The sequence below is a fragment of the Macaca thibetana genome, chromosome 18 (genome assembly GCF_024542745.1).
Source record: "Macaca thibetana thibetana isolate TM-01 chromosome 18, ASM2454274v1, whole genome shotgun sequence".
NCBI lineage: Eukaryota > Metazoa > Chordata > Mammalia > Primates > Cercopithecidae > Macaca > Macaca thibetana.
In genome coordinates, this window is record NC_065595.1 from 67,682,077 (window position 1) to 67,708,987 (window position 26,911).

At 45.7% G+C, this 26,911-nt stretch overlaps 1 protein-coding gene across 11 annotated transcripts in view; it reads left to right on the forward strand.

Moving 5' to 3' along the window:
• PTPRM (protein tyrosine phosphatase receptor type M) overlaps positions 1–26,911 on the forward strand; it is an 835,753-nt gene that overhangs the window by 803,173 nt on the left and 5,669 nt on the right. For all 11 annotated transcript variants that reach the window (XM_050767360.1, XM_050767362.1, XM_050767361.1 and 8 more), the window contains 8 exons: positions 1,700–1,854; positions 2,113–2,248; positions 3,919–4,068; positions 5,063–5,236; positions 6,205–6,336; positions 10,441–10,566; positions 12,943–13,106; positions 19,967–20,102. In XM_050767360.1, the coding sequence (XP_050623317.1) occupies positions 1,700–1,854; positions 2,113–2,248; positions 3,919–4,068; positions 5,063–5,236; positions 6,205–6,336; positions 10,441–10,566; positions 12,943–13,106; positions 19,967–20,102 (1,173 nt within the window). The remainder of the gene's footprint in view (positions 1–1,699; positions 1,855–2,112; positions 2,249–3,918; positions 4,069–5,062; positions 5,237–6,204; positions 6,337–10,440; positions 10,567–12,942; positions 13,107–19,966; positions 20,103–26,911) is intronic.

Sequence of the window (26,911 nt, forward strand, 5' to 3'; positions counted from 1 at the left end):
CACTACCCAAAAAAACTCACCAGGATATGGAGAAAGATAGGCCCTTTTTTCCCTTTGGAATAAAATATTTATCGTCAGTAAGCTGTCCCAGTTTATATATGGGAATGCATACCACCAAAATGGATCACTCCTGCCTGGGTCATCATGCAGAAAGCTGGGGGAGCTATTTAGGGGTTTGGAGGCTGACACAGGCTCAGCTGTATGTTTCCTAATGGAGACCTTGGGACTGGCAAATGTTCCCTTGGTTTTGGTAATAAGGAATTTGGGCTCCTAACGACCTAATCAGACTACTCTGGGATCACAGAGCCTATTTAGCAGACGACAATATTGATTTGCATTTGTGAATCCCTGACTGCTTAATTCCTTAATGCTTAAACTCTGGTCAAGAATGGCATTTTCACAGAGAAATAAAGCTTCAGCATTTATGGGTTATTAAATGAAGACGTATTAACACGTGGGTGCCAAGCAAGTCTGCAGTTGTTTGCTCTTCTGCTCTTTCAAAGCACATAAAAATTCTGAATTTCTTCTTTGCTCACTAAGTATGTGTGAACAATGATTGATGGTGAAAGTGATAAGGCTAATGAGTGTTTACTTTTAAGAGACAATAAAACCAAATGCAGAAATGGTTCAGAAAATGGAATGAGAGAAGGAAGAAAGTCCAATTTGATCCTAGGTGTACATGCAGAGTTGATTCTGGTTTTGTTTTCAAAACAGTCTTTTGCTTTAAAACACAGTCTTAATATATAGGCTCATACTTAGAAAACAAAATAGACAGGTATAAATTACCTTAATTATTCTCAAAACAAAAGTAAATTAAAACCAAAAGCAAACTATAAAGTCTGTTTCTTTCTGCCTTCACTACAGTTGAGCAGCAGGCAGCTCCCCTCAATTTGTTGACCTAGCATAGAATTCCAGCAAAAATACCTTTCAATTCCCATAGTATATATTGGCTTACATGCCTGTTTGCCACAAGCAGACTGTGATGGCCATTCAAAAACATACTTCTGTAGCCCTAGCACCTCACATAATGCCTGGGACAGTGTAATCACTCAGATTGCCAGCGATTGGATGAATGGGTAAAATATTTACCCACATTAAAAAGAGAAACCTAAGAAACAGAGCTGTAAATGCAGATGAGTTTTCTGACCTGTCTAGTTAGAAAGGTGTCCTCATTCATTCCTCCTGCAAGCATCATCTGAGCATGCTCAGTGAGTGTGCACCACTCCAGTCCCTGCTGTGAGAGGTTCCAGGATACCGGAAAACCCCAACACGGAGTTGGTATTGAGCACACAGATATCCTCTAATTCCTTCAGGCCCCCCTTCTGTGCCTCTTTCTCTACAGACTCTCACCTCACCAGACACCGTGTGATCTAAGTGAGACAAACTTTTAACATAGTCTACTTTTTAGAAAGGAATTTCAAACAACCCAACCAATTCATCCGTTTGCTGGAATTACACCTAAAAATTAACGTTTTTCCCAAACATCATCTCCCTTTCATACCCAGCCATCTTCCTAAGGGTACAATGCCTTCCACATTGTGTGTAAGATCCAAGGATGGCCTCCTTCCCCAGCAGTCCACTGTTTCCTGGCCCTAGACTTGCTACGTGAGGACTGTTTCCACTCCCCCAGCTATCCCTGCTCATTTGTGGTTTGTTTTCCCTTGTTCTCTTCCTTGTTGTGGTTAAACAACTACTGCAGAGAGGTGTGCATGAAATCCGAGAGATCAGACAGTTTCACTTCACTGGCTGGCCGGATCATGGGGTCCCCTACCATGCCACCGGCCTGCTGGGATTCGTGCGGCAAGTCAAGTCCAAGAGCCCACCCAATGCAGGCCCACTGGTGGTGCACTGCAGGTAAGCAGAGCTCCAGAGCCTCTTGAAGGAACCACAGTGGGTGATGGGTGCAGGGCCACCTTTGCGGATGATGAGTATGTTTTAGAACTTCAGAGTGGTGATGGTTGTACATTTTGGGAGCGCTAAATGCCACTGGAGTGTACCTTTTTAGAGGTTTAATTTTGTATTATGTAAATTTCACCTTGATAAAATATTTAAAAAGCAGCAGCAGCAGTATGGTCCTTCTTCATCCACTGACAGACCCCCCTTTTCATTCAGTGCTGGTGCAGGGAGGACTGGCTGTTTCATCGTCATTGATATCATGTTGGACATGGCTGAAAGGGAAGGGGTCGTTGACATCTACAACTGCGTCAGGGAGCTGCGGTCACGGAGGGTGAACATGGTGCAAACAGAGGTACTCCCGCTCATCACCTAGCCTGGGGCCTTGGTCCCTGAGGTCTCTCCTGGATCTCCCCATTTCAGGGCCAAGGACACAAGGAATCCAGGCAATTATCTGTTCAAGTGATCTACCTGGCATTCCCTGTTCCTTCCCTCCCTCCCTCCCTCCATTCCTCCTTTTTGTTTTGCCTTTCATAAACAAACCAAACCAACCCACGAGTTTTCCAGGTAACAGAATCAAGAGCTCAAATTTGCACATTTTTTTCTGTGTTAAGGGACCAAAAAAAGTCCTGTTAAGTGCTCAGACTTTCAATACCATTGCCTTTTATTCTATCTTTTAAACTAGCTGGTAACCAGAGCAAGACCACTCCTGAGAACAGTGCCTGAAGGGCTATCTCTGTGCACGTTGTTCTTCTCCCGGGGTCCTGGGCAGAGCAGAAGCCTCCTGACCCTAAAGATCCTGCCCAGTGTCTGGCGTCGTGGGGATTTGCCCATTTTGTGAAGCACTCTATATGTCTATGCTAACTAGTAACTCTTTACGTGGAAGTTCAAGGTATATGGGGAATTTCCATTTTTCCAGAAGCAATATTACATCCTGCTCTTAGGACATTCATATTTTTACTCATATTTGATTGTTTTAAGTAGGCGTCACACCCACCACCTGGAAAATGATTCACGAAGTGAAGTGCAGAAGAAGGAAGAACCCCTTCCATTTAGATTGTGCATTTAAGTTTATGAAAGCCTCTGGGAAACCTAATCCCATTTTTTTTTAGCCAACACAAAAATAACAGAAACTGTAAATGCTGCTTTCATGGGCCCTTTTCCTTAGAAAGGGGATACTGTGTTTGAAAGATAATCATAATAATTTATCTTTTAATATACTTTATAGTTAATCAATGTTGCCACTCCCATTTCTCACGTGGATCTTCTTTTTTCAGGTATTTAGTGGTAGTGTGCTGTTTTTGGGAATAAATCTGTTGGACAAGAGGTTGCTGAAAAAAATAATTAAAAGTCCCATTTATGTATAGAAATCAACCAAATTAGCTGTAATAAGAGGCTTTTTAAACTTTTCATATAACTAAAAATAATAAATATGATAAGACTCCAACAATGAATTTTAAGAAAAGTCAGTGCCAAATCAGTTAGAGGCCCTGTGTTTACACTGTGTACTCACTGAACATATATATGAGAACAGCTCTCTGTACCTCTAAGAGCTTTCATAATCATCATATTAACTTTTATGTTCTGAAATAAGAACTTCTAAGTACTTTCATGTTCTGAATTAAGAACTTCAGAACTTTTTGTCTTCATAGTAATGCCAAGTTTTTCTGGACCTTCTTTGCACTATTGTTTTGATCAGCAAATCCTACCATAGATAAAATTCTGCTCATTCCTCATGTGAAATACTGAGTTCCCAGTGAGTAGGATCAGAATGACAGTGGTCTTTAGCCACAGTTTTCATGGTGCCGCAGTGCGTGTGGTGGTTTGTATTGGGTCTGATTGGTTTTAATCAATCTATAATATTTGGCATTGTGACCCGGTCTCCTAGCACTTGAGCCCTTGGACTGTGTTTCTCTCTGGAGGAATTGTCTCCACTCTCTTGATGATGTGAGGCTAAAATTGATACTGTCTTTCCTCTTCCTCTGGTTCTCTAAAGTTAGTAACTTGTTCCATCTCCTTCTCCAGGAGCAGTATGTGTTTATCCACGATGCGATCCTGGAAGCCTGTCTTTGCGGGGACACCTCTGTGCCGGCTTCCCAAGTTAGGTCTCTGTATTATGACATGAACAAACTGGATCCACAGACAAACTCGAGCCAGATTAAAGAGGAATTCCGGGTAAGTGATGCCTGAGGCAGGGGCACTGCACGGTGACTTGCTCCTCAAGAAGGATTTCAAGGTCAGCACCTGAGTCAGCCCTTGAATCACAGGTTCCTCGGCCTCCACAGCACTGTTGGCATTGAGGGCTGGGTAACTCTTGTTGGCATGTGCTGTTCTACAGGATGTTTAGCAGCAACCCAGAGCTCTACCCAAAAGACGTCTATGGCGTCACCACCACACAAAAACACGTGTAGACATTGCCAGGTGTCCCCGCAGTGGACAGAAATGCCTGGTTGAGAACCACTAGTCTAACAGCCATTTCTACCCCTCCCGTCTGAAAGCAGACACGGAGCAGTCCCCAACACCATGGCTCCTTGTCCACAGCATAACCACGCGCAGTCACGCCACGGAAGTGTGTGTTAGGAAGACTTTCCAACCAAGGGCTCTCCATTGTATTCCTCACATTTGCATTTTGTCCAAATGTACCTGACTCAAGGCCAGACTCCTCCCCCGTCTCTGACCTGCCAAATCCCCAGATGTCCCACTCCACTGGGACTTGAGGGCTCTTAATCGGAGGGACCCACAGTGGCCCATATATCTCTGCCTCTGACCCCTGTGTCTGATGGGCACCGTCCGTGGACAAAATCCAAGGAGCGGAAGAAATCCAACTCGAACTGGGGAGGGCTGCGGAGGGGAGGGGAGGGCTGCGGAGGGGAGGGGAGGGCTGCGGAGGGGAGGGGAGGGCTGCGGAGGGGGGGGGGAGGGGAGGGCTCCGGAGGGGAGGGGAGGGCTCCGGAGGGGAGGGCTCTGGAGGGGAGGGGAGGGCTGCGGAGGGGAGGGCTAGGGCTGCGGAGGGGAAGGGCTAGGGCTGCGGAGGGGAGGGGAGGGCTGCGGAGGGGAGGGGAACGTCTTGCAGTCAGCCACAGGAAGTGTGCATCTTTCCAGAACTGCACGTGAGAGGAGTCCGCTGCCAAGTCTTCTTGTCCTCACGTGCCTTTCTTTTCTCACGTAGACCCTAAACATGGTGACGCCAACGCTGCGAGTGGAGGACTGCAGCATCGCGCTGTTGCCCCGGAACCATGAGAAAAACCGGTGCATGGACATCCTGCCCCCGGACCGCTGCCTGCCCTTCCTCATCACCATCGACGGGGAGAGCAGCAACTACATCAACGCTGCCCTCATGGACGTGAGTGCCCTGCTTCGCGCACGGGTCCGAGGCTGGGGTGACTGGACTGGGGAGGCTGCAGAACAGGCGTGGGTCTTCCTCTTGTGCTCACCAGCCCTTTTGTTTTTTAAGACACAAACTTTTGTTTCCAACAAAAAATAGATTTCAGATTCCACGTATGTTTTTGTGTCAGGGCTGATATCCTTGGTTTCTCAGGGACCACCAGGCCAGAAGTATCGATAAATGCAACATGGCACAGTTGCCTCTGAGCGCTGAGATTTTTAATCTGCTGGGCGGGGAGCAGGGGACAGCTGTGAAGTCACCATGGCAGGAAAATGGGTTAATCGGTTTGCAGCATTATTTTAGTTCATTTTCCTGTAATTTAGCCTGTAGTTAACTTAGGGGAAAGCGCAACTCATTACTTCCCATCAGTCTGTTTACTTGTTGCTATTCAGTTGATGGAAAGAGTGAATGGGTGTGTTCTCTGCTAACGTGGAAATTTTAATTCTATTGGTGTCATATCATAAAAGGTACCTAAACTTTTCTGAAGCTCTTCAGAGCTGTAAAAAAAGTAGATGTATTCTTTATGGCAGAAATAAGAACACTGTCATACATACAAATTGCTACCCAACAAGTTTTAGAAAAAGCAGAACTTTTAATTATGTGTAATTTTAAAAGTAAAGTTAAATTTTCTCCATCAAGATAATTATGTATAGATTCGATGTTGCTGCTCTACCAGAAATTTTCTAAAAATTGATAAGAGATACTAATTAAGTTTTCTTGGTATCAAAGTAAGACTTTTATCACTATTATTCTGCAGAGAAGTTTGTATTTAGTCTATGTTGGTGCTGACAATGGTGACAGAATTCAACACCTGTTAAACATGTTCAGTGTTTTGTGCCACAAGTTTCCTTCTGCATGAAATAACTTAGCTTCTTCTCTTCCCATTTTCCTGAGTATATTTGGAGCATTCTTGTTTGTGTTTGCAGAGCTATAAACAGCCTTCAGCTTTTATAGTCACCCAGCATCCTTTGCCAAACACAGTGAAAGACTTTTGGAGACTGGTCCTGGATTATCACTGCACATCCGTCGTTATGCTAAATGATGTGGATCCTGCCCAGGTGAGACCCGGACTTCTTACAGTCAGAGCTAGTGCCGGGGGGTCAAGTTTGTTTGCACCTGAGCAGTGCAGGCCCTGGTGCCAGGTCTCAAGTGCCGGTTGAAGTTGAGAACTGGGGATGCTGAACACAAAGGTTAAAAATCAGACGGAATTAGGGGTTAGAAAGTCAGTTGAAACCAGAAATACAGGCTGAAATCATAGATGGTTGAGGTGACAGGGCAAGACAGGGCCGAAAGTTGAGCTGTTCCTGAAAGATGGAAATATCCACTGGAGGTTGACAAGGTCGCAGACCGAGTCAGGGCTCAGCAGGAACCTGAACATCGCAGAGCCAAAGCAGAGCAAGCAGACCAGAGGACAGTGGAGAAGGGAAGATAGCATTTGACACAGCCCCTGATCCCATTCCTGGAGCAACTGTGTGCTTCCTGGCATGGCTCACTGGGAGCTTACAGGTAGAGATTGTCATGCAGGGTGACAGTGTTGGGATGACAGCGGAGACAGGCAAGCAATTTTAAGGCACAGCAATTAGTTTTCTCAATGCTTTGGTAAAGATATTAAAAAGAAATAATACTGGGACTTGGAGATAAGAGAAGTTTGGAATGATAGATGGGGCTTTTGCATAGTTACTCTTAAACATTAAAGAGAAAGAATTGGACAGCGATGACTCAATGTTAGTAATAGGGTTAGACACATTTTCTTGAAGCAGGTTGTCAGGCAAGCATTAGCGCAGTGGCCCTTTAGGAGATGAATTCATTGCTTTGGGATGTGCCTATACCAGTCATAGACAACCATCATGACAGTAGGCATTATGGGAAGTTTGACCTTAGCGTGTTTTAAGAAACAACTTGTTCTGGAACTGAATTAATTTCCTGTCCAGTAGACACAAATTCTTTCTTTTTCTTAAAAACAAACAAACAAAAACAAAACAAAAAAAAAGGTTTGAAGCATTTCAGCATCCCAACTGGACATCATGGCCAGATTTTTCCTTCCTACAATCTATTTTCTTGCCATCGTCCAACCATAAATGGCATGGACATTCAATTCAGTTCTATAAGGTTTTTAATTATGTCTGAGGCACTGCATTATATAGTAAAGCTCTCGCCTGAAAGCTGGTTAATGAAATAATAATGATAATCTTTGTTCTTATCCAGTCCTTTTGGCTTAAGAAGCTTAAATATTTTAAAACTCTTCCCCATTGATGCTCTGAGAAGGTTAGCTTATGGTCATTTATAAAGACAAGCAGACACCACGGCTTGGGAAGCTTCAAAGACTCAACTCAAAATAGAACCAAGGATCCTGATTTTCTACCTTACAGTGGCATGGCTGAAATTTCACTAATTCTAGAGTCTTAAGTCACAGACACTTATAGAATAAGGGACTTCTTCCTTATTTAGAATCATTATGGTTTTTTTCTTTATGTGAATCCTGAAATGTGGAGATATTTTTGTTCGTATTAGTGAACAAGACATCAGTGATTCTAGTGTGTTCTTTTTGAACAACTGCATTGGAATTCTAAAGCCGCATCTAAACCTGAACTATCTGGACTCAAACCAAGCCTTGGCTGGCTCATGGGTAAGAGAGACAAAAAGACTCCAGTTCTATTCAGCAGACAGAGCTGATTTTCAGAGTGAGAGAAAAGAGGCTCCTGGGATTCAGTCTTTTAGCCAACACTAAACTGAGCATTTGAATGTAAAGGCTTTGCAATTCTACAAGAATAGCACTCAACGATTTTAAGTATTTATAGGTCCGGTTCACGGACGTGTTATGCACCATTTAAGCCATTTTCTACATGGTTTACTTGGGCAGAGCATAGAATGCAACGTGCCAAGAGGCAAGCACAAGCCGCGTCACTCATACTTCTTTGGTGTAAGTGGCAAGCTTTTGGTCAGGAGCTTGAACGAAGAAAGCAAGCAGAAAGCAGAGTAAGTTCAGGCAGTAGAAAAATGGGCAGAACGGTTCAAATGTGCATGTTACAGCTTTTATTAATATCTTGGCTTCCCATCATAATGCCTGTTAATTTTAACAGTGGGTACCCTTGGGCATCAAAAAGAAAATAAACATCAGCATGCCATTATTTGACAAGGCAGTTTTATAACTTATCACCAGGAAGTGCTGGTGAGGGAGGAAATATTTCATGGAAGCATTATTTAAAAATAAATAAATGTAATTTTTAAAATACTATCAGCTTAGCTAACATAAAAAGCACACTTGGTTACCCTACTCTCATTCTTACTTATAAAATCCCACCTTAACTGTTCTGTGATGGAGAGAGAGATATTGCCGTTTCGGCTGACCCACTGCTCACTGAAAACTATCCTGCAATCTTGGGTATAAATCAACCTTAGCAACCTTTGACAATGAGATTTTAGATCCTTTGGAAAATAGAAATCATCTAGAAATTCAACCAGTGGATCCTCTTTTTGTGACACATCATTCTGCACAAAATTAGGTGTTGTCTTCCTCTGCTCTTGGCCCAGTATAGAAACAGGTTATATAATAAAGCAGTTCTCTCCTTGCCTTTCCATAGGCCACCTGTCCCTCAGCTAAATCAGAAAGATAAAACTTAGATGCAGCCGGGCGCGTTGGCTCACACCTGTCATCCCAGCACTTTGGGAGACCGAGGTGGGCGGATCATGAGGTCAAGAGATTGAGACCATCCTGGCCAACATGGTGAAACCCCCTCTCTGGTAAAAATACAAAAATTAGCCGGGCATGGTGGCACATGCCGGTAGTCCCAACTACTCGGGAGGCTGAGGCAGAAGAATCGCTTGAATCCAGGAGGTTGCGGTGAGCCGAGATCATACCACTGCACTCCAGCCTGGCAACAGAGCGAGCTTGTGTCTCAAAAAAAAAAAAAAAAAAAAGTAGATGCTACCTAAAAAAAAGTCATAGGAATAAGAAGTCCCTGTAATTTCAAACTTTAAATGCCTATTAAGGTTTCGGGGCTTTACGAAGCGTTTTTGAAGAGAAAAGTCTTAGCAGTTCTTCCTTCCTGACTGTTTCCAAGGGTAGGAATTTTGTGGGGTGCTAGCTAATAAGCACCTTCATAAGCCACCATGCTCAGCACCACTCCTACTGCACTGAGTTGTGCATTTACATTCATGCAAAAGTTCTAGTTACTCAGTATCAACAATAGCTAGAGTTTGAGGCTCTAGGAAATTGCTTTTTTAATTAGGCCACTTCCAGGTAAAACAGCAAAGCATTTACTCTTACAACAGATTTGCTAGATCTGAGCTGCAAGGGTTTGGACTGGAACATAAAAATGCAACCCAACAATGTTATCAGTTCCAAACCTTGTCACAAAATAGCCTTATTCCCAATAGTAGTTATAAAATCCACTCGCAGTCCCAGCCAGCAGAGCATGGAGATCTGGGCATTAAGACTTGTATAGCCATCTTGAGTACCTTACATCCTGGGGTGGCACCTGGTGCCTCTCCCTGGGGCCTGATGAGAGTTCCTTTCACCATGCAAAAGGGGACATGGCGACTGCCATTCACATGACCTCATAGGAAAGCAGAATTACTCATGGCTAAAAGGTGCTTTCTGAGAAAATGAAGGAAAAAGTCCCAGGAAAAGGACAGGTGGAGTTGAGGAATCAGCCAGCAAGGAAGTCCAAAAGCCTACATTGCTGGGAGCAGAAGAGAGAAAGAAAAGAAAACAAAGAGAGTCAGTGAAGTCTTCAGAATTCCTGAATGATGTCTCCAAACACAGCATCCCACACCTGTAATCCCAGCCAGCCATCTGGGAGGCTGAGGCAGGAGGATCACTGGAGAAGAGGGATTCAAAACCAGCCTGGGCAACATAACGAGATCCCTGTCTCTCCAAAAATACAAAAATTAGCCAGGCATGGTAGCACACACCTGTGGCCCCAGCTACTTGAGAGGTTTAGGGGCAAGAGTTGCTTGAGCCCAGGAGTTTAAGGCTGCAGTCAGCCATGATCACACCACTGCACTTTAGCTGGGGAGACAGAGCAAGACCCTATCTCTTAAAAAAAAAAAAAAAAAAAAAAAAAAAAAAGATTACTGAATGTCAGTACTAACCTTATCCAAACTGTTGGGAGTAAATTTCCTCTTTTAATTAACCCTGTGTTTATATGTTTTGAATTCAGTTGTGTCCACAGTACTGGCCAGAAAACGGAGTACACAGACACGGCCCCATCCAGGTGGAATTTGTCTCTGCTGACCTAGAAGAGGACATCATCAGCAGGATATTCCGTATTTACAATGCAGCCAGAGTAAGAGACGGGCCCATCGTGCCTGTGATTATGGCTTCATTTATTTTCTCACTCATTGACTATTTGGAGCACTTACTCTATGTCAGTCACTGTTCCAAGAGTTTGGAATATGTCAGTGAACCAAAAAAGCACAAATTCCTGACCTTACGGAGCTTACATTATAACAGGGGCAGTATTTAGAAAGTAATGATACTTATTAAAGCACAGCAAGGCAGACTTTATTCAAGACCATCATGATAGTTGCAGGGACCCCTGTCACAGGACCTTGCAGCGGACGAGAGAGAGTGGGCTGAACTCCGAGTATGGCATGGGCAGGCAGGAATTTCTAGCCAACAGGCAGGGTGGGGGCCCGTGGATGGAAAATTACTAAGGGGAGGCATCAAGACTGATCCCTGGCTAAACTGACCTAACAGGATTCTGGCTGAAGGCAGGCCCTCAGCTGTCTGGCTGAAGACATACCTGGGGAATGGTGGAGGATGAGGAACCTGATCAGATACCAAATATGATCAGACATTGAGGGTGGGTGGTTCTTGCCACGGTGACTTAGCAGAAATTGCTAAAACTGGATTTTACAAGAAAGTTCATGGATAGGCCTAGGAGAAGGTTCAGGAGCCTGGCGAAAGTTTGGTCAAGCAAAGAATTATTGTCAGAAATCAGACAATAAATAACAGATACAATAACAGATGCAGTAAGTTAGGAAGTGACAAATTCTACAGGAAAATCAGCAGGGGGGTTAGAAAGTGCTAGGGCCTTGCACAGCGGAAGCACGCTCTGTTGTAAGCATGCGTGCCCTATGAGCCACGACGGAGGAGGCCAGAGGGCACTGAGGCTCTCTGGGGAGGCAGCTTTCTAGGCAGAAGGAAGGTTCAGTGCAGAGGCCCCAAGATGTGTTCGCCAGTGTGAGTGCCAGGACAGCAAGGAGGTGCGTGGCCCAGGCTCAGGAGCAGAGGCAAGAGTAGCTGACTGGGAGTGAGCAGTTCACCTGGAAGGACAGTGGCCTGGGGTCCCCAGGTCGAAGGGCCTGGCAGTCACTGTCAGCATTTGGGCTTTTGCTTTGAAGGAAATAAGGAGCCATTCCAGAGTTTTGAGTGCAAGAATCCAGTGGTGTAATTACATTTTAAAAGGAGCACTCTGGCTCCTGGGTTGAGAATAGACTGGAGGAGAGAGGCATCAGGAGGCTGTTGGGATAAGGAGAGATGACAGTGATGGGAAAGGAGATTATGGTGAGACGGGAGAGAGCAGGAGTGGAGGTCATGAGAAGGGGAAGGTTCTGGTATTTTCTGAAGGTAGAGCCAGCACGATCCCAGGGAATGGAGGGGACTCAAGGTTCCTGTCCTGAGAGCTAGGATGATGGAATGGATACTGACTGAGTTGTTGCCGAGGCTGCCTGTGTAACCGGATTGTTTGGGGGTGGGGGGCATTATGGAGAGAGGATCAGAAGCTCAATTGTAGACATACTAGGTTTGGGATGACTGTTAGGCCCCTAAGTGGGAATATCAGGTAGGCCTTTGAAAATATAAGGGTGAAATTCAAGAGAGAGGGCTGAACCAGATATATGAATTTATGACTTATTGGGATATTGGTAATATCTAAAGCCATGAGCATCAGTGAAATCAAATGAGAGGCAGCAGAAGAGGAAGCGCCCTAGGGATTGAGCCTGGTGGCTTCTGGGAGAAGGGGAGACTGAGGCAGAGAGAGCAGGAGGGAGGGACTGCTGTGGGAGAAGGACCAGCCAGTGAGGAAAGCATGTTGACAAGAAGAGAGTGTCACCCGTGTTAGATGCCGCTGAAGGCCACAGAAGATATAGTCCAGGTGATTTAGCCATGGCCGGATTAAAGCTGTTTTCATGTTTCTACCATAAGCTAAGTAACACTTTTTTGAATTCTGCAATTCTATTTCGCTATGACTAAGGATTAATTAACTTGCTATCTTAGCAAGATTCAACATCAATAAGCAAAACCGTGTTATGCTCACAGGAAGCAGTGTTCTCTGTCTTCACACTGAGCTCACAGACATCTCCAGGTTTTAAGTTATTCATTACCTGTAATTTACCTGTAATTGAAGTTATTTTACCGCTTAACATGACAATGTGGTCAGTGCTTATGCTGTGTTATTTTTCTCTTGGCTTTTGCAGAATGGGAAGCATTCTGCCTCACTCGTATTTGTCTGGCCTGTCATTTAAAACCCCTGGTTGTTTTTAACTGCTCGAGATTAAAAACCGTAACTCTTCAGGCCAGCAGAAGCCACCTTGGTAATTTGTAGGCAGGACTCACCTTTAATAATGGGAAGATCAAGTGGGTGGAAGGAGCCCGCTGGAATTCAGTAAATAATGCCTGTTTTCCTTCCACTCCCTGATTGTCGCCTGGTTCTTTGTAGCCCCAAGACGGATATCGGATGGTGCAGCAATTCCAGTTCCTGGGCTGGCCGATGTACAGGGACACACCAGTGTCCAAGCGCTCCTTCTTGAAGCTCATTCGCCAGGTGGACAAATGGCAAGAGGAGTACAACGGCGGGGAAGGCCGCACTGTTGTGCACTGCTTGTAAGTGCCTGACAGAGCTCTTCATTTAAGAACAGCCAGACCCCACACTCGCTCTCGCCCCCCGTTTCTCTGTCTTTTGTTTCACTAGAAATGGAGAAGAAATTAGTAGGTCTAGGTGACGGGGTGGTCATGACACTCAGTGAGGGATTGGTTGGCTTTTCAGGAAACAGGATATGCACATCCTTCATTTGGATGGTGTGCCACTGCTGTATAAACAAGCACTGGCCTTTTGATTAGGAGCCCTCTCCCCTGGAAAAAAAAAAAAAAAAAAAATCGGCTCTTGAGATCCAATTGTTAAGCTTTCAGGAATTTTCTGAGCTGGGTCTTCAACTGTTGGTAACTTGAATTCATCCATGGTAGAAGGATTTACATCATGGAAATCAACAAATGCTACAACTCAGGGCTCCATCCCACCAGCCAAAGCCAGTTTACCATCACATTGTTTGATTATTCAATTGGAAATCATGTCAGAGGTCTCAGAGGAATGGGTGTGTGTGTGTGCAAGTGCGTGCGCGCTTTTTGGGAGAATGTGTATATTGGGAGGATTTGGTTACAGCCAGTGTCCCCAAAACGGGGCTTCCAGGCCAGCAGATTTTGCAGGTGCTAAATGTGGGCACCTCTGCTCCACATGGCTCCCAGCCTTACCTGCACATTCAGAATTATTTGAGGAGCTTTAAATGAAAACACAAAACACAAAAAAAAAGCCCACACCCAGGCCACACCCCAACCAATTAAATGAAAATCTCTGGCAGTCGGGCCCACACCGGGGTGTGTTTTTAAAACGCCTGGTGATTTCAATGTGCTGAGATAATAAGGTTGAGAGCCACGGAATAGAGACTGCCACGCTTCTCAAAGCACTTTTACCTGCATTTTCTCCTTGGCAATGATATGTAGCTAATCAACCAGCTGGAATCGGCTTAATAGAACAGGCAATTAGAAAGTCATGGCAGTTAAGGAAGATGCTTAGAGAATTGGGGGAAATTTAAAGTATACGCGTATGTCACTTTTCAGTGAAGTATCATTAGAAGTACACACCGAGATCTCTCTTAAATTGAAGGCAAAATATTCACTCCGGGTAGTTCAAGTCTAGTTAAAGTTGCAGACCTGGCTCAGGGCGTGGGTTACTCTCCAGTCAGTGCCCTTGTCTGATGCAATGCCACCTCCTACCCCGGGCCTGCGAGGTCTCCCGGGAAGCCCAGGACTCTGCCTGCCTCTCAGCAATCAAAACACGATAGTGTCTCATCCTGCAGGAAACTGATATTCCTTTGGAAAGAGCTGTAAGAACTACCCACAGTTGTCTTCAACCAAAGTTCCAATCTTTTGTCCTCTAAAAAGCAGTTTATCAACCTCACCTTTCTCTAGTTGCTGTCATCCCCACTTTCTTCTCCTGGACCTAGTGCATTAAAAAATCTCTATCGGCCGTGCGCAGCGGCTCACACCTGTAGTCCCAGCACTTTGGGAGGCCAAGGCGGGCGGATCACAAGGTCAGGAGATCAAGACTATCCTGGCTAACATGGTGAAACCTTGTCTCTACTTAAAATACAAAAAATTAGCCGGGCATGGTGGCAGGCACCTGTAGTCCCAGCTACTCAGGAGGCTGAGGCAAGAGAATGACATGAACCCGGGAGACGGAGCTTGCGGTGAGCCAAGATTACACCACTGCACTCAGGCCTGGGGGACACAGCGAGACTCCATCTCAAAAAAAAAAAAAATCTCTATCAAGAAAACGACAAAAAAAATTCATTAGCAGTCCACATCCCTATTTTTATTTCTCTTCAATCCAGATCCGACCTCTGATCAGAATAAGAGGCTCACACTGAGATGATACAATCGCAGCAAAGAATATTAACATTGTAGTTCATTTTTATTATTAGATATGTCAGGTTTTTCTAAAATACTAAAAATGTTTGCAGATATCCCTGCCTGCATCTGGAGACCAGCATCTGAGCTAGATGTACATCGTTCCCCCCGGGATTAGTACTTTCTAAAAAGGGTCAGTGCTTTAACCCACAGGACTAAGTTACTAGTGACTAGAAGAAGTTGAGGCACCGGGACAGGCCTAACAAGAGGACATAAAGATTTCTTAAATCACTGCACCTTGTCAACAACACTCTTCCCAGAGGCAGCTGTGACCACAGAACTAAACAGTGACATTGCTGTTCCATGTGAAACCTAAAGCAATCAGCTGTTCTTCACAGTGGACGGTGGGAGGCATCCGTTGTTTCTTCTCTCCTGCCTGTGCAGCATCTCCTCCCATTTTCCGCTGAGAGAACCTTGATTCTTCTTTGGAACATTCCCCCCTCTCTAAAGCCCCGCCTTGGTTCATGTGGAACTGTCTCTTGCTCTCTTAGCATCAAGGTGGGCATGAGACCTAGGCCTGGTGAGAATGTTTATTTTTGTTTACATTTATATATCTAAATCTAAGGGGGTTTTTTAGCTATAAGAAAGAAAATTAGTTTACATTGGCATCCGCCAGTACTGGCCAGAAGATAATCAGACCACTCCAGTGTTCCTCTTGGAGGTAAGAGCATGGCATTCAGCATAGTGTAGCGCCACCTAATGGCTGTGGGTGGAGAGTTCCCGGCTGAGGCAAGACCTGCAGGTGCTTTGAAGTGAATGGTGCTTGAGCCACAGATATTCAAGGTATGCAAATAGGGAGTGTTTTTCTTTATACGTGTCTCCCAGCTAATAAAACTAGTTTCATCCCAGCTAATAAAACTAGATTAAATGGATAGAATTAAGATTTCACCACTTTGCAACTCTTGATGAAAATAATGGACTAGACAGTGGTCTTCAACAGCTGCCAAAAGCATTAGGTGCAAAGCTGATGGGAAAAGTGGTATAATGTTAATGCAAGGATAGAAAACAGCTAATCTTCTCATTAGCAGAAGAAACAGTCTAGGGACAGATCCATACCTCAGCGTCATCTGACTTACAACAAAGATGCCATTGCAACACAGCACTGTGGGGGAGACTGCCTGGACACATTGGTCTCCCTCACTCCATGTACAGAATCCCTTTCAGATAGATGGTAGACCAAACAGGGAAAGTGAAACAACAAAGCTTCTAGAAGAAAACACAGGAGAAAATCTCCATGACCACAGGTAGATTTGTTAAACAGGACACAGAACACTAGCCTTAAAAGAAATACTGACAAATTGGACTTTCATTAAAATTAAACCCTTCTCTTCATCAAAAGACGTCAATAAGAGGGTGAAAAAGCAAGGCAGTGGGAGTAGAGTTTTATAATACAAGTGTCTGACAAAGGACTCGGCTACAATGTCTTATTAACTGCTGTACTGCAAGCCAATAGGAAAATGATAGACAACTCAATTTATTAAATGGGCAAAAAACTTGACAGGTACTTCATTGAAGAAGAGAAAAAAAAAAAAAGAAGTCCCAAATAGCCAATAAGCATAGAAAAGTTACTCAACGTTACTCGTTTTTAGGCAAATCCACATTCAAACCAGGATCAGATGCCACTGTGTACTCACCAGAATGGCTGAAATTTTAAAGACAGACAAATAAATAATAATCCCAAGTGTTAGTGAAGCTGTGGAGTAACTGGAACTCTCATACACTGTAGGAAGGAAGTAAATACTGTACAACCATTTGGAAACTGACAGCATTTACCAAAGCTAAACATACAGGCACTCTGAGGCTGAGCTCTTCTGTTCTTAGAGAAATGACTGCAGAAATGAATCATCTGCCAAAAGATAAGCTTATCACAGGTTTACTCATAATATTTACAAACTAAAAACAGCCCAAACATTCATCAGCTGTTGGATAAATTGTACAGTGGGTATTCATTCAGTGGAATTCTCCTTAGCCTTATAAAAGAATAAACTACCAATATAACACCGTGGGTGATTCTCACACAGACAACACAGAGTGAAATAAGCCAGTCTCAGGAGAAGACATAGTATATGGTTCCATTTACACAAAGCTGAAGAACAGGCAAAAGCAATTGATGATGCTAGGCTTAAGAATGGATTATCTTTGGTGATACTGATGGTATTGTTGAGGAAGGAATGTAAGGGAGCCTCTTGGGGACTGACCGTGGTTTGTATCTTGATCTAAGTGGTGGTTACGTGGTATATGCATTGGTAAAAATTGAGTCAGCTATCTACTAATGGTCTTCATTGTAGGTATATTATACTTCAGTTAAAAAGCTGATTCGGAATTTCATAATGGGCTGATGAAGCTGATATCCGAACACGATGATCACTCTTAAAACCATAAAACAAAGGGACAACCAGATATTTTTGGCTTGCTTCTTAATGAAAGTATACTTTAAGTATCCTTGTATAAATAAATAAATCTTGAATTCTTATCAAGCCCTGGAACTACCTACCAATTTACAGGAAATACAGAGTTAGAAAGCAGCATGTTAAATGATATCACAGAGATGTGATGAATGAGAAAAATCTAGGATGTGGGACTCTCTACGGGACAGATGACCTTGTTTCCTCAACAAATAAATTCCCAAGAAAAAAGAGAGAGCAAAGAGGAGCTCACAGATTAAAACAAATTTGCAAGACATACCAACCAAATCCAATCTGTGGCCTTTGCCTAAATGTGGATTTTTTAAAAAGCAGCTGAAAGAAACAATCTGGGAAATTGGAACACAGATTAGAAATTTGATTATTTTTAAACAGTAATGTTTGTTATTTTAGGTATGATACTTATACTGTGTTTAAAAATAAAAAGGTCCCATGGCCGGGCGTGGTGGCTCACACCTGTAATCCCAGCACTTTGGGAGGCCGAGACGGGAGGATCACAAGGTCAGGAGATCGAGACCATCCTGGCTAACACAGTGAAACTCCGTCTCTACTAAAAAAAAAATACAAAAAAAACTAGCCGAGCGTGGTGGCGGCGCCTGTAGTCCCAGCTACATGGGAGGCTGAGGCAGGAGAATGGCGTGAACCCAGGAGGCGGAGCTTGCAGTGAGCCAAGATCTCTCCACTGCACTCCAGCCTGGGCGACAGAGTGAGACTCTGTCTCAAAAAAAAAAAAAAAAAAAAAGGTCCCTTATCTCCTTGAGGAAAGAGGGACTGCAGAGTTGGCGCAGGAATAGTGCGGAATGAGCCTGGACCATCATGTGGTTGCAGAAAGTAAAGAAAGAAGAAAGGTTGGGGGCTTGTCAGAAGAGAACAAAAGGGCTACCCTGTTGGAGCTGTCACTGGCCAAAGCTGAAATAATGTGAACAAAATCAATATTAGTACCATCAGATTTTAGCTGATAGAATAACATTATGTATAAGCTCACACTGAAATAAATCATAAAATAAATAAGCAAATAAATAATTTAATGGGGAAAAAGAGACAGCTTTTTCTTAGGGTAGAATCTTCAAAGAGAGGGAAACAAGAAATTACCATTAGGCAAACACCACCGTGATAATTGTTACAAAGATCCACCAACGGATGCTCAAATCAGTGGGCGAGAAACCAGATATTTGCATAGTCCCAAATATCTTCCCCCCAGATATTTATTGACTGCAAAGAGAAAGATGATAACTTTATAGTGAGAAAATCTGGCGGACACCGTCTTAACAAGTGAGCAAGTGAACATCACCAGTAATAAGACAGAGGAACATCCTGAACCCCTGGGAGGAGGTAACATCCTCTCTGGTTTTCTTACCGAAATGCACGGCCTTATTTCCAGCCATGAGAAGACATCAGACAAACCCAAATGAAGGGATGGTCTACATGTTGTAGTTTGTGATGACTTCTCAGATTGTGGCTGGGGATGACAGCTACTGTCTACTTCTGTGTTCTACATTCTTTATATTCTACAAAATCACTGATCAGTGCTCTTCAAAAGTGTCAAGGTCAGGAAACGCAAGGAAAGACTGAGGAAGTGTTACTGACTGAAGGAAGCTAAGGGGATAGGACAGCTACATCCACGATTGGATCCTGGACCAGAAAAAGGACATTCGTGGAGGAACTAGTGAGATATGGCTACAGTCTGTGGTTTAGTTAATAGTATTGTCCCAGCATCACGTTCTTGGTTTGCATAATGTGCTGTGGACATGTGAGGTGTTCACATCAGGGAAGCTGGATATGCATTCTCTATGCGATTTTTACAGCATTTCTGCACATCTAAAATGGGTTCAGAGTAAAAAGTTTTCTTTAAAAATTGCCTCTATGTTTTATAGATAAATAATGAAATGCTAATGGATGTTTTGTTGTTGTTGTTGTTTTTGAGATGGAGTCTCACTCTGTCACCCAGGCTGGAGTACAGTAGCACAATCTGGGCTCACTGCAAGCTCCGCCTCCTGGGTTCACGCCATTCTCCTGCCTCAGCCTCCCAAATAGCTGGGACTACAGGCGCCTGACGCCACGCCTGGCTAATTTTTTGTATTTTTTAAGTAGAGACGGGTTTTCACCATGTTAGCCAGGATGGTCTCGATCTCCTGACCTGGTGATCCACCTGCCTCGGACTCCCAAAGTGCTGGGATTACAGGCATGAGCCACTGCGCCTGGCCGCTAATGGGTGTTTTTAAAGGCCAGATATGTCTTTGAACATAACCCATACTTGTCACACCAATTTTCCTGGCAGACCCTAAATAAGGTTCACTGAAAATTTTCTATCTGGGCCCTTATCGATGAAGTGTTGTATCAGAGAATGTGACCAGGGCTGAGCGGAGCTGGGAGAGGCTCTCAGTCAGGTGACCTGTGGCCAAACATTGCGGATGGCTTGCTCTGTTTGCTTTAATTAAAAGCACCTGCCCAGGTAGGCGGTCCCTCGGCCTCAGAGCCCTTCCTTGTTACCGGTTGGCCAGGGTTTCAACAGCTCGTTTCCACAGGTGTTTGCGAGATGCGGTATAAAGTGCAGCCATCTGATCTCTTTCATAACAGGAATGGCGGAGGCCGCAGTGGGACGTTCTGCGCCATCAGCATCGTGTGTGAGATGCTCCGGCACCAGAGAACCGTGGATGTCTTCCACGCTGTGAAGACACTGAGGAACAACAAGCCCAACATGGTCGACCTCCTGGTAGGACACCCCCTCTGAGCTGTTCCATGAGACCCTCCATGAGCATTAGAATCCACGCCAGCTCCCAGATTCGCGGGGAGACTGATGCCTAGAGGAAGAGACTCATTTTCAAAATCACAATGTAATCACTTTGCATGTAGGGCTTTTTTCCTTCTTTCTTGTTCTCCCTCTTCCTCTCTTTGTTCTTCACAAGGAGACTTTGTCTCCAGCTCATTCGAAATAGGGAAATAGCTGAAACTCACAAGTGAGCATCCTTATTAACTTCCCTTCCTGGCAGTGCCTTCCACGTGGCTAAGCACTTCGTCTTCACAGAGAAGAAATAATCATAGTACGTGAAATGCCAGATTTTCAAATTATATATTTTATAAATAGCTTAATCGCCTAATATTTATCAAAGCTGTGAATTTTAGTTTGACATCCAGAATATTGCATTTAATTATGGTGGCCATATCTGAGAAAAGGATTAAAGGAGATGAGAAACAAAGGACAATGTGCAATTATTTTCTTAAGAGTATTTTATGAAATCTCTTTTTATGTGGAGCTGTTGAAATGCCAACCACTGTGACTCTAGAATAGTTTAAAGGAGGGAGCTTTTAGATTAGGTTTTTGCAGTTCTCTGTGAGCGGAGGAAGGAGCTGAAGGAAACAGCAGGACTAATCCAAGGTTGGAAAATGGCTTGGGGGCAGGAGAGGGAGAAAGAGGTGGCCGATGTGACAAGCTCCAAAGCCAGTGTTCCCAGGTCCACGGCGTCACAGCACTGGGGTTAATGTTAAAAATTAAAATAAAGAGACTTAAGAGGGAGTTGAGAGTCAAGCTGAATTGGAGAAAGTAGCCGTGGTCCCTATGCAGTTTAAGAAGTCATAATAGCAGTGCTGCTAATAGTAGTGACCAATGACAACGAGCTCCCAAACGTGTCCCGCTCAGCACGAACCACTCTCCAGGGCATCCGCTTTGCCCAGATACATGTCTCGTGCCTGAGGAGCTGCTCCATTTCCAAGAAGCATGGCTGCTGGTCGGGGAATGTGGCACACCTGCTTGGCCCCATCAGCTGTTAGCATGTTGGCTTCTGGAAGGGGCAGAAAGGACTGTGCTCCCCAGACTCCTGCTCCCCTCCTCCCCACCCTACAGGGAGCCCACAGAAACCCAAATTCTAGTCTCAACTCTGCTGCTAATTCTAGTTAGGTGACCCCAACACATTAGTCTTGTCATTTAAGTGTCCTTAAGCAAATCAGTTAACTCCTCTAGGTTTTAGTTTTGTAAACTAGGGATACCATTAACTCATGGAGGTAGCCAGCATGCAGAGAGATGTGAAGTGTTTTGGAAATTGGAAAAGGGAGAGGTGGTTGTAGAGAGTGGAGGCGTCTGCCAGGCGTGATGCCGTCAGTGGCCTGGCAGAAGGGCTCTAAGTGCCCTGGACATAGTAACGGATTTCCTGTGGGTTGTTGAAGGGCTGGTGTGGGGCTTCACTAGGACCGTCTCCCTCCCTGCATCCCGGCCTGAATGGTAAAGAGTTCTACCACCATGGAATTCCCAGTCTTCCAGGACGGAGGCAGTTGAGCAAAGAGTGGCCATGCTGTCGGCGGAGACCTGAGTTTGGGCCGGCAGAGGATAGAAACAAATGCATGAATGAAATATTCTGACTGTGGCTTCGTGCAGTAGTTAACCTCAGTAATTCAGGGACAGGTATGCAGCCTGGAGACTCTGGCTGGTACTTGGGCACAGCTGACCTTGATCAAAAAAAATGTCACTTCCTTCTCACTGCAGCCTGAATTAAGCAGATCATTAGAAACAGGTCTTTGCAGGCCTTTCCTGTAATGGCTCCGGCCGCAGCTTTCATCACTCACCAGGTTTTACGGGCAGGAATGACGGGGCTTTTACCAAATCAGTGGTGCACGTTAGAGGACGGGGGTGATTTTTCATGAAATAAATGGAGGCTTAGGTGGCTGAACCAGAAGGGAGCTTGCAGTCCCAACCCACGATTCTATAATAACTTAGGACTTTGTGTAGTTATGTGTGACCCTAATGGAGAAGATGGGATTTCTGGGTGCCCAGACCAAAGGTCAGCACCAGTTGGAGGATAAGGTCAGGGTCTGAGAAATGTAGGGAAGTTTTGCAACTTCCGGAGAAAACTGTGACATATCTGTCACGGTGGCTGTTAGGGTATTAGATAATACCGGTGACAGAGAAAAAAGTCACTGTGCTCTTCTCAGTGGGTTTGAAGCTTCCAGAACTGAATAGGACCTGTTGTCATTTGGTTTTGTCTGTAAATACGACTTCTGTTTGGTTTGGTGTTGATACCTGTGTATGTTGGCTGAGATAATTAAATTAGCTTAGGTCAGGGTGATAAAGTCTGGTACAGTTTTATTGGGCATCACAGGCCATCTGAGGCCCGAGTGTGTCCTAAGCACAAAATGTTGCGCCAGCAGCTGAAAAGGGCAGTGTCCTGAGTCTACTTAGCTGCGTCTTCAGAGGATGACGAGCATGTGCCAGACAGCCCTGGGGGCGCTTCAGGCTGGGGTGCAATAGAGGGGCCCTCGCCCTGGCCCCACCAGGTCTTATACATCATGTGTGCGGCTGCATCCCTCATGGGCCCTTCCATTCAGAACAGGCAAATGCTGCCGCTCTATCCTCCCTGCCAGGGCGGGCGAGCGCACAGAGGGACGCTGTGTCTCTCCCCATCTCTCTTTGCATCTCTGATTTTTCTAAATTGCTTCTGAGTGGGAAGATGCGTCGGTTCGTGCTGAAGCATGGCATTCTCCAGGGAGATCCAGAAAGCCCTAAAGAAGTATTTCTGCACATTTTTCGCTTTGGGGGCTCTGGAGAAAAGCCAGTGGATTGCCAGGAGGCAAAATAGTTTCTAATACAAGACTAGATTTTTTTTTGTATCCAGCAGGGGCAGCTGCATTTTTCCTGAACCCTTTTTCCGCCCTGCTTCTAAGTTATCCATCTCTTCAACCGGCCTCAAGTCCCCATCAAAGAACTGGGTCCCAGGAGGGTGGACACGGACAGCACAGCCTGCGATTCCCCACGACTCGCCTAGTTAGATTCAGAATGGGTCCTGGCACCTGAGCTCCTCTGAAGCGACTCTGGCTGCAGGAAAGCGGCTGCTTCACCACGGCAGCTCCCTTCTCACTTTTGCCTTCTTTAATGGCTTTTGAAGTTCCCAGGCTCTGTTTTAACATAGAAATGGTCTTTGAGGGCCGGGCGCGGTGGCTCAAGCCTGTTATCCCAGCACTTTGGGAGGCCGAGACGGGTGGATCACAAGGTCAGGAGATCGAGACCATCCTGGCTAACACAGTGAAACCCCGTCTCTACTAAAAAATACAAAAAACTAGCCGGGCGAGCTGGCGGGCACCTGTGGTCCCAGCTACTCGGGAGGCTGAGGCAGGAGAATGGCGTGAACCCGGGAGGCAGAGCTTGCAGTGAGCTGAGATCAGGCCACTGCACTCCAGCCTGGGCGACAGAGCGAGACTCCGTCTCAAAAAAAAAAAAAAAAAGAAAAAGAAATGGTCTTTGAGGGCAGAGCTTGCCTAGAGAAACATAGTATCTTCTTGCCTAGAGAAACACAGTATCTCCTGCAAGGCGGTGGGAACTTTGGAAGACTCCCCCGCACAGCCTAGTGCACTGCCCAGGAAATGAATAACTGGCACATGCCTTGGCAGGTCTGACAAAGCTACCTCTGCAGGTAATTACACACTTTAATATGGAGTGCAGTGGCGTGATCATAGCTCAAACCCCTGGGCTCAAGCCATCCTCCCACCTCAGCCTCCCAAGTAGCTGGGACTAAAGGGGCATGTGCCTGACTGGTTTCTTATTTTTATGTCTTTAGAGATGGAGTTTTGCTATTTTTCCCGGGCTGGTCTCAAACTCCTGGCCTGAAGCAGTCCTCCTGCCTCAGCCTCTCAAAATGCTGGGATTACAGGCATGAGCCATGGTGCCTGGCCTGGCATCTTATCTTAGTTCCATGCCATTCTACACGTATTTCTCAGCCTCTGTTCTATGTGCAGCATCACTGGGCATGATGCAAGAAAAGTAGAAGGTATGGTCTCTCCCACATGGAGCTTAGAACTCACTGGAGACGCAAAAGTCCTCCCTGAACCTCAGTTTTCTCATCTGTAAAGTGGGAATAAGAATATTAAGCCTTGCCAAGCACGGTGGCTCACCAGCACTTAGGGAGGCCAAAGTGGGCGGATCACCTGAGATCAGGAGTTTGAGACCAGCCTGGCCAACCAACATGATGAAACCCTGTCTTTACTAAAAATATAAAAATTAGCCAGGGCGTAGTGGCAGGCACCTGTAAACCCAGATATTTGGGAGGCTGAGGCGGAAGAATCACTTGAACTCAGAGGCAGAGGTTGCAGTGAGCTGAGATCACACCATTGCACTCCAGCCTGGATGACAGAGCAAGACTCCTTCTCAAAAAAAAAAAAAAAAAAAAGGAATATTAATTCAGTCACAAAAGGCCACATATTCTATGATTCCTTGTCTGTGAAATGTTCAAAGCAGACAAATCCATGAGACAGAAAGTAGAGTAGTGGTTGCTGAGGGCTGGAGGAGAGGGAGATGGGGTGACTGCCAATAGGCCCAGGGTTTCTTTCTGAGGCGATGGGAATGTTTCAGACTTAGATGGTGTACAACTCTAAATATACTGAAAACCACTGAACTGTGTTAAAATACAAAATTACAACACACTTAATTTGAAGATCTAATTGGCTTGTATGAGTGACCCTAGAATCAGGCAAGATGTCATTCTGTAAAATAGAACGAGGGCTCCAAGGAGCTGCTTGGAGGAGCAGCTTTCTAGAGAAGAGGAGGCTGCTTTCTAGGCAGAAAAGGGCTTGGGAAGGTAGAGGCAGGGAACACAAAGCAGACTGGTTGTTTCAAACTTCCTTCCATCACAGGGTTAAAACAGAGGTGCTGCTTTATCATGGCACAGGATTAAAACAGGGGCTGCTTTATCACGGCAGCTCGGGAACACCGGCCTGCTTCTGACTGGTGTCTGCACTTCTCCTGATGTTCCGCAAGCTGCCCTGTTTCAAAGTTCAGTTGGATGGCGGCGTGGCACTTAGCACGAGGAACTCCGTTCTGGTTTGGTCTAGTCTGTCAGGGCCTCATCCAAGCAGTGGCCTCCCATGAATTTTATTTAACAACTGTATCCCTTAAAGGAGCCAGTTTTATGGTATGTGAATTATATCTCAACAAAGCTGTTGTTTTTTAAAAAGTAACATCAGAAACAACAAAAAAGAATACTATTCACAGAAGGCTACGGGGCTTTTCTGTTTAGGGAACTCGTCCGGAGAGTTACTTGTTACACTCAGTCATCTTCACAAAAGCCGGGGGAGGTGCTGCCGCTGCACCCCCTTTACAAAGAAGTCCAGCATTTCGTCATTCGTGCAAGCCAAATCCGGACCCCAATCCCTCCTCCCAGCTCCAAGCCTGCTGATGTTCAGCCACCCCAAAAGGAGCCCCCCAACCTGTCTCCCAGCCTGGAGGCTGGACACCAGCGGGGCTCTCGGGGTTCATAATGGGTGGAAAAGGCAAGGGAAAAAACCAACAACTAAAAGCCATTGGACGAAAATTCCAAATGGAATGTAGCTGGATATGCAGTCCCACCCCACCTGGGAGTCTGAAAGGGAGGGGCCCGTAGGAAGGTGATGGTCATAACCCCTCCCTGGGTTGATTTGTTACTCAGTTGCCAGGAGGAATCCAGGAGAAAGGGTGGTAAAGCAGTGTGTGCTCTCGCACCGGGAGAAAGAGGGCACAGGTAAGTGTAGGGGACTTGGGAACAGGGCAAAGCTCAATCAGTGTGTGTGCTAGCTTCATCTCAGACCAGGTGTAACGGGAACAGCCCCGTCCACCCCCACATGCCTTGTCAGATTCAGAAAAGAACGTGTCCCTCGTGGTTCTCAAGCCTGGCTGCCCATTGAAGTCACCTGGGAGCTTTAGAATGATTCTCATCCCTGGGCCCACCCAGTGACTGATTCGATTGGTCAGAGGCCTGGCTGCAGCAGCCGAGTGTTAAAAGACCCCGTGAGTCTCTCGTGCAGCCTAGCTTAAGAACCGTGTCTGCTCTAGACGCGCTTTCAGCCCAGGCTGCGCATGAGAATCTGCCTCTCCGCCTGCCACTCCTGGGGGAGCTTTCAGAAATACCAGTGCCCCAGCCCACTTCAGCCAGAGGCTCTGGGATGGAGCCCCCGCCAGGCAGGATGGACGTGCCACAGGGCTGAGAAAGTTGGTTTGGAGGGTCCCCGGGCCTTTCCCTTCCCTGCAGTGCCACTGCGGCGGTGCGGCCGTGTTCACAGCTCGCTGCCCGTCCCCCTCCATCCCACTTACTCCAGAGCCAGCCCCGTCCCGATCTGCGCATCTGCTGCCCAGGTCCAAGTTGCCCTCTCTGTATCTGAGAGCTGACCCTGCAGACTCAGCCTCGCCTCCCCTTTAGTAAGCCAGCAGTGGACTCACCTACAAAATACAATGTGGTGTGGGGCCTACAGCTCTCGCCCTTGTGCCACCACCTGGTGTGGATAGGCTGCCCCTCAGTAGCTCTCGCTGTGAAATTTGCAGCCAGTTTAACAGGCTGTGCACGTGTGTGTGCACGTGTTGGCGTGGTGAGTGCAGGAGCTGAGTGGGAATCAGAGGTGAGCTAGGGTCCCCAATCCACACTCCAGGCACCTTGAATCCACCCATAGTCAGTCTTCCTATACTCTTGAGGAAGGTTTGTAATAATTTTTGCTAATACCCCATTCCCTTTCCCCACCCCTAGATTCCACTTGCCCAGCCCGTGCCCCACACTCAGCACCAGCCAAGCCTGG